General features: G+C 37.9%; 1 protein-coding gene across 1 annotated transcript in view; it reads right to left on the bottom strand.

Annotated features, from left to right (window-relative positions):
* Positions 1-1,098: 1,098 nt before the first annotated feature.
* LOC131573517 (zinc finger protein 277-like) overlaps positions 1,099-11,136 on the bottom strand; it is a 45,333-nt gene continuing 35,295 nt past the window's right edge. Inside the window, exons 8-12 of the mRNA XM_058827534.1 lie at positions 5,668-5,735; positions 4,389-4,485; positions 3,832-3,874; positions 2,264-2,438; positions 1,099-1,444 (exon numbers count right to left, since the gene is read on the bottom strand). Of these exons, the coding sequence (XP_058683517.1) occupies positions 1,252-1,444; positions 2,264-2,438; positions 3,832-3,874; positions 4,389-4,485; positions 5,668-5,735 (576 nt within the window). The 3' untranslated portion in view covers positions 1,099-1,251. The remainder of the gene's footprint in view (positions 1,445-2,263; positions 2,439-3,831; positions 3,875-4,388; positions 4,486-5,667; positions 5,736-11,136) is intronic.

Raw genomic sequence — 11,136 nt, 5'->3', positions numbered from 1 at the left:
AATTAGGTGGGACATAGAAGCTTAGCAGAACATGGCTAAAGATTTGCACTTTAGCCCCTGCTCCCAGGGACTGCTTCATAATTCACAATCACCGTATAAAGGCAAACAACAACAACTCTTATTGACAGCAAGGACTTTCAGGTAACGAGGGCTGTGCAGAGGCAAAGCTACAGCTTTGAATCTTCTCAGGCATGGAAGGGCACTGAGCAGCTGACTTCCATTCTTTCAGCAAGTACTCTGACACTGACCTGAAGAAGAAAAAAGAATGTACTACCACTATAGAAAGAGGTTATACATACTATGGAAAGCTAAACCTGAATTCTGGAACTACTTAAAATTTCAGTAATACATAGTTTGGATCATCCTAGCAGGACCTATGCTCTGAGCACCTTCACCCTATCAAGACTGAGATTCTTCCTGGAAAAGCTGAAGACCTTCTGCCACTTTGAGAACTTTAAAGGAAATATGGCAACTTTTCTGGACTTGAGATTTTTAGGATTTAATTTGGATTATGCGTCTGGAGTTCCCTAAGTCATTCTTTAACATCTCAGTTCATAACCATACAATAAATCTACTCTAAATTCTTTGGATTTTGATGCAACCAATATTGCAATTATTCCTATACTTTTTTAGACTTCAGATTGGCAATTTTTCATGCAGTCAGATATTCATGGGGTAGGCAGAGCTTTACTGATGTTTCTGAGCTAGTTTTCAGAACAGGCACCATATCTCTTAAATAATGATGATTAATAATACAGATTTATTTTTCTTTTCCAAAAGGTCTAAGGTAAAAATTAGCAAGATTTCCTTCACACATCAGACCAAGAATTACATTTTTTGTCTGCTCTCTAGCAGCAATAACACATAGTAGATTTACTCACTGGCTTTACACATTGTCTCAGTTGTTCCCACCTTTCATAAGGTGGATTTAAAATAGAACTCATATTCTTATTCATTCAGGAAAAATTATAAAAAAAAAAAAAAGGAAAAATTTTTAAGTAACACTAACACACTAACAGTATTTGAAGATCCTAGGAGAAACTCGAGCATTCAATTTTAAAATTAAGCTAAAAATTAAAGGAAGATAAACCAACAAAGTTAACACTTAAATTTTTATTTAGCATTCATTTTCTACTATTTCTCCAATGACATTTGTGAGTTTAACTGTATTCCAATAGTATTGAAATAATGTTTTTGTTTTTTTTCTGTCTTGCAGAAAAAGCACTAAAGGTCAGCCACTGTACTTCCAGGTCAAAATTTCTCCTGACTCCTGTTCTCTTTGTACAGAAGCTGGTTTAAAACACTGCTCTGTTTGAGAGCTTTTAGACTGGATATGTCTTCGCTTACAACAGGCACTTCTTCACTTTGATCCTCAGTTTTTGCATCTTCACTGTCTGACAGCGTACACAGGAGTGTGTCATTTTCATAGGTAGGAAAATAATACCTGAAAGCAACAAGACATGATTACTAGACAGTGACACATTTTGTTTGAAAGGCTGAGATAAGAATTTTAAAAAAGGAAAAATGAGCAAGTCTGGTTGTCTGGAATGACAGTAAACAGCACACCCAAAAAACCAACTGCACAGCACAGGTATGCACAGTGTAGAAGAGTCATAGAGAAGAGCTGACAATAGATGAGCCCTTCCTCCTATTTCTTCTCCCATATGATGTTACAAAAGAGACTACAGTTCCATATTTGTCCCCCACAAAATGCTGAACTGAGGTGTTTAAGTTAGAACACTCCCTGCGCTCTACCACCTGGTAGAAAGCATAATTTCCTGGACCCATACAGCCTACTTAGAGCTACAGACTAACCCTCTGTACCAGGGTTTTGTTACACTCTTTGTTTTCCATGGAAAAAACTATGGGTAAACAACCAGCTTGTTTTGATACCTAAAGTCAGTAGACATCATGCACATACATTAGACATGCAAAAGAAGGGGTTCTAGAAGGGACTTGGTTCTAGAACAATTTTGCAACAACAAACTTCTCTAGCACAGTGACTTGAAAGTGCAGATCCCATACATAGGGACACTGCATCCTGGATGCAACTGGAAGAGCAATATTCCATGTTCTTTCTATCTTCAGACTGTACTGAGATTTCTAATTCTGAGTAGTCTGAGACCACTTATTATTTTATCTGAGCCACCAGAGTTAGGGAGCTCAGTGCACTGTTGTATTTGCAAACCCCAGAACTTTCAACTATTTCATAGAAATTATCAAGAAGAAGTATAAATGCTGGAAGAAATGTATTTGCCCTTACTGTGGTTGATCCCATGTAGACCTGGCTGGCAGGAATGCAATGTGTTTGGTCTCTTCCATATGACTTATCAATTCTTCTTTGGATTCATATTTCTCCTGGCAGTTGTAACAACGACAGTGATGGATTTCTCTTCTGATGAAATTCACTAGTTTTACTTGCTGATAGAAGTTCAGACCTGCCAAAGATAGTAGCAAACAAGTGCTTGGGCAACTTAAGTCTTAATTTGAAAACGCTTTCTTGTATTAAGCATAAGAATTGATAAAAGTTTACTGAAGACAGCACTGCCTGCATGCTGTATCTTAGCAAATTAACTGAATAAGTGTTTATTCCTAGCTGCTGGGAATCCAACCCATCTTTTAGAGCAAAAACTCTGAACATTTTCCTTCCTCTCAGTCTAAGTCTTTAGGCTTAGGGACAGAGCTTCAGGAGCGGGCAAGTAGGCTGAAGAATATTGGGAAATGAGAGAGAATGACTACTGGTATTGTACCCTGGATTCCCTGCAAAGTCTGCTGCCTCCTTGGGGCTCGGGTTAAATGTATGACAAGAAACCTTACTGCCCTCATGGGTAATTATCTGTTAGTGATTTTTCAGGTGGGCAGTGATGAAGTTGCAACAAGAAGTCCTAGGGCAATCAGGAGAGACTGCAGGGCCTTGGGAAGACTGGTTAAGGGATCAGAAGCACAAACAGTGTTTACCTCTGTCCTTCCACTTGCAAGGAATAACAAGGGAAGAAACAGGAAGAGCCAGCAGATCAATACCTGGTTCCAAGCCTGGTGTCACTGGAAGAATTTTGGGGTTTCGGATCATGGGTGTGTCAACACGACCCCAGGCCTGCTGGTGACAGATGGGGTACACCTGTCTTGAAGCAGGGAAAGAATCCTTGCACAGGAGTTAGCAGGGTCCTTGAGGCAGTTTCAAACTGGATTTGAAGGGGGTAAAGGATAAAACCAGGCCTGGTAGAGAGGAGCCTGGGTCAGGATGTCAGTATATTATGTCCGACAGAGTGAAGTAGTTTCAGAGAAGTAGTTTCTGAGTCACCAGGCCCAGAGGTATTTAAAATATGTGTAGATGTGGCACTCAGGGACATGGTTTAGTGGTGGACTTGGCAGTGCTGGGTAAATGGTTGGCCTCAATGATCTTAAAGGCCTTCCACAACCTAAATGATTCTATTCTACAGCAGAAAGCAAACACTGGCCAAACAAAGCTTCTAGCTTGCAAGCAGGCATTGACAGGCATAATAATAGTAATAACAACAAGAATAATAAAAATAATAATACTTCCAAGTCTCCAGCAGATAGACCTGGAATAGAGCAGGTATTTGTAGATTACTCTGCAAAAGAATCCAATGGGTCTAAAGAAAATAGCACACATCCTTGGCAGTAACAACAGTTCCATAAAAATAAAGTGGTTTTGGCTTGCTTTTGTAAGCTGGCAGAAGCAGTTTCCATAATGGAAAAGTTAAATATCTCTACAAAAATAAAATGGATAAACTTGTTTTCCACTATTCTATGATGTGGTTTTCTCCACACTAGTGGCAAATGCTGACAATTACAGCACCTCTTACTCACCATGCTCTGACTTTATTTTGGGAAAGTGAAATCCATGTGATTTCTGGAGGAAAAAAAAAAAGGAAGAAAAAAAAAATCTTATTTCCACTACTTCTACTACTCCAAGTTAAAAACAGCTCAGCTTTTCATGGGCTGACACAGACATACACATACAGATACGCAAATATGAATGCATGAAACAAACCCCAAAAGTTTTGGTTCATCAGAAATTTTCGCATTCATATTTAATACTGTTAAATAGCTTATTAAAACTTAAACACAGATGCTAACCATAAAATATATTAAATCATGAAACTACTATGATATCAAAGATGCTATTTTTTTACTGCCTGTAGCAGTCTGTACACTCATGACTAATAGCCGTTCATACTCTTAATGTAAAGCTTGACTTCTCTGCATGTTTTAAAGAACAGATGCTGGAGGTGCATGCAGTACTTCAATTCTGTGCTGAAGAGGGTATTCTAATGCAGCACTTGATTTGACCTTAATAAAGATGTTACAAACACAATTTTAAATTCCAAAGTGCTGAAAAAACTGTTATTTAAAAGAAATCTTACCTGCATGTGAAGATCTAGTTTTTCTGTGGTGTCTGCTTGCTGTTCACAAAACAGGCAAACTGCACATACAGGATACTCTTCCCAGTCAGACCAATCTCTTATGAATAAAAGTCAAAAAGATTCATTTAATTATGTAAAAGAGAAGAGGTATTTTGAGAAAGGGCAGAATTCAGATTCTGCTTTCACAACAGTAGAAATAAATCCAGAGAAACTGAATATTTTAACAGGTTGGAAAAGACACTGTGGATTTATAGCTGGATACATGATTACAACCTGATGTAGAGTCTAAAAGAACTACAAATTTGAGAATAACTGAGCAGTTAATATTGGGTAATTCCTATGCAGACAGGCATTTAATCCTACTTGAAACTGTCTGCACTAATCAACAGAATACTAACTTCAATTTCTATCCAATTTGGCAAGTCATTAAATACTGCTTTCAGTATTTATTTTTCTAAGGTTTTTTAGATTCTTGTATACCTTTCTAATCTTTCAATTCACCAGCCAAAGTCATAATCATCAGGCAGAGCTAACTCTAAGTGTTATTTACTTATGAAATATTAATTACTCACTTATGTTACATTTAGACATGTACACAGAGAATACTTTACCAAAACATCCATTTAAATCCTAGTACTGCTGAGAGATAGAACTATTACTGCAACCAGGTAGAGTCAAGTAAAATTAACCTCAAGTCACAGAGACAACCAGGAAGACCAGGGACCTTGATGCCCATAAATTACTTCCTGCTTATTCAATTTTCTATGGCCAAGGAAACCACCTCTACAGTGATCTGAGGGCCTGGACCACAGAAGAATGCAGAGGAGGTAGATCTTGCCCTCAATCAACACTGCTGAAAAGCTTCCTTTGAAATCTTTCTAACATTTCTAGTTATTACCTTTTTATCAAATTTTTTCATACAATTTCTTCTTCATACTGACATTTTTGATGCTCACTTTAAAATTTTAAATTTGAGCAAAAGCTGTTTGACTGTTTTCTGGTGCAAAAGCAAAGAATAATGCATTGTGTCTACATAACTACACACCCAGAAGGCTCTTGTTTGAGCTCTAGGGAAACAAAAAACAGGCTTGTGGTTGAAATACGAAGTTTACAGCTCTCATTGCTGAGAAGTGTTTTTAATGAGGACAATTTGGAGTTGATTTGATTGGCTTAAATGAATTTAAACTGTGTGCTAACTGTGCACAGCATTTTCCCTGCAAGTACTTTAAAAAATAATGGTTCTGCAAGTCTGTGTAATGGGTACATAAGTAACTCTTACTCTTCTAGGTTATCTAGTAATTCCCGGTCATCCTCCGACTGCACTTCCTCCCAGGACTTTCCAAATTCCTGGGGGGAAAAAAGAAAAGAAAAAAGCATCTCCTGATTCTCGTCACACATTGTCACTCAACTGAATGAACATCTCAGAAGTCACAATCAGTATCTTATTTTGGATCATTTCAGTATTGCTGTGAGTAAAAGGTAGTCATACAACACTGCTTTAGTAAGAATTTCTAAAGTAAGAATTATTTTCATCTTTTAACAGGGCATTTCCCACACTATAGCTGAGAGGAAGATGATTTGGCACAGAGTTCTCCAGAAAACCAGTGCTGCAACACTCCCCAAGTGTGCCTGAGGTGGGTATCTTATCACTGCCTCAAGTTTGCCCTCACCCTTGCTCAATCCAATCTTTTTGAGCAGCACGTGCTGCTAAATGCAGCTGTCACACCCGAGGCTTCAGCTGGCACAGCTGTCCCAGTCAGTGCCTGTACCTTGCTCGAGGCTGTGCCAGTGAAAACATGGTGTAAACGTAGCTATGGAGTTCCAGAAAGGCAGCGTGAGCCAGGGCACAGACCTGTGAGACAGACTCCAGCTTGGCTTCCCTCCCCTTCTCACACTCAAACATACACACATCGATTCATGGTGTTCAGTTCTGCCTTTTACTTTTTGTGTTGTTTATTTATACCTTAAAGACCTTCAGCATGAAGTATATCACAATACATTTGTGCAGCGTTCAGCACAATGGCAAGCACTCACAGCATGACTGAGATAAAAATAACAGGCAATGAAAAGCTGAAGGGCTCTACTCAAATACCAGCAGTGATCTTTAGCTAGTGTTCTCCTTTCCTCGGATTCTTCTTGTCTTTAAAAATAAAACCAAGCAGACTAACCAGCAATCAGAATAGTATTTTTGAACCCATACTTTTGATGGCTGTGGAGGATTCGCAAAGATTATAGTTGATTATAGTTGATGATCTTGTCCCCATTAAAAAAAAAAAACAAACCAGCTAATAAAAATATAATCCTTTAATTGATTTTATTAAAACATTCCTACTAATAAATATATTTAATAACATCCTTAGTAACGACTATGATTATTGCCTTTATGGCAAAATGTTTGGAGAAAGAAGGAAAAGATATCCATAATTTAACAATTTAATGAGAATTTTTAATGTTGCTAGTGTCTATCAGGAAAATGATAAACAATTGTCTCTAGACAGCTCTAAACATGTCATCATATATTACAGAATGAAAATTCTATAATTAATTCAGTGATACTACATGGTAGTGTGTAAGCTTTCTGAGTGAGAGGGGAGACTCATTAATGTCACCATTACTGTGAGATAACATGAAGCCATTAACACCTCTCACCACATGTTCTCCCAGCTGCACACTAGTTTCCTATGTCTGCTAATGTTAACACCTTAATGAGCAGATAGTGGCTCACAACCACTGCAAAATGAAGAATGCTCACCATTTTTCCCTTTACCAGCTCAGTATATCAGAGAGTATGTTCAAATACTCATAAGAGAGTACGTTCAAAACAGCAGCCAATATTAAGCTTCACCTTTTAATTGAAGGTGAAAAGGAAAAAAACATGCCTGAGCTTTGTTACTGTTGATGTTTTTTATGGTGTTTATATGAAGAAGGCAGAGAGGGAGCTTGTAAGATGTCTCTGTTTCCCTCATCTATTTATATTCAAAGGAGAAAAAAAAAAAAGGAAAAAGTGAAAAGCTAACCAGGTTTTGTATCACTGGAAAATTGCATGGTGAATGGATAACTAGGAACACTGCAATGAAAGTGCCAGGAGACTGAATCTGAGCAATTGGGTGGAAAAGAGTTCTTTGAAACATTCTTAAAAATATTTCAGGTTTTTTAAATTATTTTTCCTTTTTTTTAACACTTTTTCAGTTCTCCAGTTTGATGGGCATCTGGGACCAAGGGTGCCTTTGTTAAGTATTCAACTTTCTTTGCTTTTTCATCCAAGATGCAAGAGCTGCCAGGAAAGATCTCTAGAGATTCCCAAGAAATTCTTAACAAAACCAGAGAAAAAATGAGACTCAACATTGTTAATAGTTCAAACACTAGAAAATGCATAATTAAGAAAACCCTGAAGGCCTTGCTATATATTCAAGAAAAAACAACTTTTTCTTTTAAATATTTTCTGTTTACCTCATGGAGAGGATGATCCTATAGAAAGGTGAGAACATGCAAATGTGTGTGGTTTGATTATTTCCTCTTCCAAAATGTAGTCTAAATGCACAGAGATGAAATGCCTCACTGGCAATTTACCTTCTCAACCTGAGTGCAGCTGTACAGACAGAAAGTGTGTGTGCCTCACTGAGGCAACACACCCCAGCTTGGAAAAAAAAGTGCGGAGATGGGAGAAAAGAAACAGCAGCTGGTATCTCAAGCAGTGTTCCCTAAAGAGCAGTTCCCAAACTACATGCAAATGGAGTTCCAGGCCTGTGGAGCTCAGAAACTCCAAATATATGTTGTTTTCCCCTGCAAATTTTCTCGTTCCCTTCTTCTCACCTGTCTTGCTGTGATCATCTGAGTTATGTTATCTGTTTTATATTGCTGCAGAACTCGAGGTGGTCTATCAGGAAGAACAGATGGCCTTACCCCAACATTAGTTAATCCACGTTGGATGAATTTCAATATGAAGCATTCCCCAACTGGGGGATTTGATTAAATCTTGAACTGTCACCAACTGATGAAGGGTTCCCCTTTACTGTTTTACAAAATACACACCATGTAAATCAAAAGAGGCTAAATATAAGCAGTGACTCCCATAATAAAATATTTTTCTCCTCTCCCCCAACAGATAATAGTGATGACCTAGAGCTTAGCAATAAGGAGAAAGCATCTTTTTGTTGTCTTTGAGGAAAATAAAGGCTTTATGAAAAAAGTTTTCTAGTAAGTAGTACGTACCATTTTCAGCTGCCTAGCTTAGTTATAGGTGTGTTAATTACAGTGATGTTACACACTGTAGACACATGCCATTAGACAATTTGAAAATTGGGCTTCCTACAAAGGATACTCTATACCTGAAAGTGCTGCTGGTAACAATCAGGTGAATACAGAAAAAGAAGGCCTTGTCAGCCTGGGTTTGCCTCAGCTCCTCTGGGACTAAGAGAGGTTTAATACTCCCTTCTGTTCTTCTATGGCCTCCAGCAGTCACCACAAAGTTCTTCCCTCTCCATTTTTACATGGCTCTTTGTGCAAGGTGTGTCATGGGGCCACAGGATGATACACACAGAGAAACAAGAAAATTAGGTTGGAAGTTTTTGTTTTGAAGAAAATAAAAATAAGGAATTCTACATCTATATATCATGGATACACTGCTGCTCAGTTCTTCACACTCCAGGACCAGCCCATCTCTGTGAATTAACACCTCAAGCCATTCTGTAGGATTGGTATAATTTTCCACAGTTAACACAATAAAGACAAAAGACCTCCAAATCCACTGGGGAAACATTTCAGATATGATATGTAAACCATATTCATGTCTTTGTATAATCCCTTGCATATTTAGAGCAATGTGAAGCACAGACCTCTAATGCTTACTGGTAAAAATGAGTAAATCTTGATAGTACACATTGAAAAACAAATTTCTGGTAAATTGTGAGGTGTTATGGGAGAGGAAGCAAAATCACTACATTGAGCCATTACAGAAAGTAGATCTTGTGTAGAATCTAGAATTTACTGATATAGACTCAGCTTGAAAAAACCCCCATCCTACCTCATTTAAAAAAATCTACTGTAGAACATGTATGTGCAGGACAGAATATTTCCTCCTTACAATGTAAAGGCCCATCTACTGAACTCTTAGTGAACAAATTGAGGTTCTTCCTTTTAGTCTTCCTGTCTCTGTGCAGGAAAAAAAAAGGGTTGTCAAAGGCTCTTTGGAAAGCAAACACCTTCCATTATGCAGGAACATTGCTAAAAATTTCCCGTGTGCAAATATACATTTTATAGTGAACTATGCTATAAGTGTTTAAAACAAGAGTTTTTAGGTCTGTTTTCAATATTTTTATTTTTTTTTAATTCCTTCTTTTAAAGAAGAAATGTCAGAAATTCTGATGTGGGTATAGTCTGAAGGATCAGAAAGGCTGAGTAGGAACAGTCTCCTGAGTAGACTGCAGAGTAGACAACTTGAAAATGTGTGGACAGAGTATGCAGAGCCAGACAAAGAACTGTGATCACCCAAGTATGTCCCAGAAGATGTACTGGCATAAGATCTTGCATACGCAGTACCCACTGCCCCATTTTATATATTATGCTGTTTTGACATAGCTTATTCGAGTTATATTTACTATTGTCTGTAATTTCAAGAACCCAAAAGAATACATGTCTGAGTGATGCTACTCAGTGGCCAATAGCTGAGCTGGTTCAGGCTGGCATGTGAAGGCAACCTGCAAAGTTCTGGCCAGAACCCCAGCCACAGGCAAAGGGGGCCAAGGCCCTGACTGTTAAACAGTCTGCATGTTCTGTGGCCATGCAAGCAGCATCACTCAGACCACTCAGGAAGCACACAGGCCACAGATCATTCTCAGGTGACAGGCATGGGCAAGGCCACCAGTTTTAGAGCAGCTGGAGAAAAGAGCTTAGGTATGTGAATATTAGCCTTGCTGTTATATTTACTTTGACATATTCTGCTTATTAACATGACACAGCCGTTGTGTCTGTATTCATGTAATGACCTCCCTGCATGTCTCTTAAATTTCTCAAGTAGCACTTCATGGTTCTCAGAGATTCTGGGCAGTCATCTAGCTCAATTTCCTGACCTAAGACGAAACAGATTAAAATGTGAACAATGAATGCAAATGAGAAACAAAAGATAATTTAGAAAGATGCCAGATTCTGAAAACATAATATTACTTGTAGAACAAGAAAAAAAAGAAACCAAAAGAAGAGAAGAAAGAAACTATTAAAATCACTTAAAATAATTACATTAAATTAAAATCTGTTAACTTCCAAAGAAGTAAATGCTCAGTTCTGTTGAGGATCTAAAGAGTAGGTAAAACAGTCAAGAATGTCTATTTATAACCTGGATATTAGTACATGTAGAAGGCACAAAGACTATTTCAGGTGAACTATAGTTATTTCTGGGACAGAACATAGCAGATTTTGAAGCAGCTCCTATATTCATAAGTCAAAGGCAGCAAGTGAAAATCTGTTACATGCACACACTCTCAAAGGTCTGAGATTAAAAAATGTTTAGCAACATACACCTACCTGGAGGCTAAAAATTAACTGTTTTTCTTTCATCTCTGGGTCTTTCATTTTCCTCCTCTTTGAATTTAATTTATACTTTGAAGAGCACTTCCAGTTTAAGGTTTGTAGAAAACGAGCTCAAAGCCAACTTGCTTTAAGTGAGACCTCCATTTAGTTCATTGCTCTATCTCACTTTCCCTCCTGTTTTAAAGCAGAGACTGAGCACTAATGACATGATGATTAGTGTCTC

This window comes from Poecile atricapillus, chromosome Z, assembly GCF_030490865.1.
Source record: "Poecile atricapillus isolate bPoeAtr1 chromosome Z, bPoeAtr1.hap1, whole genome shotgun sequence".
In the NCBI taxonomy this organism is placed as follows: domain Eukaryota; kingdom Metazoa; phylum Chordata; class Aves; order Passeriformes; family Paridae; genus Poecile; species Poecile atricapillus.
This window is presented reverse-complemented; position numbering and strand designations above follow the sequence as displayed.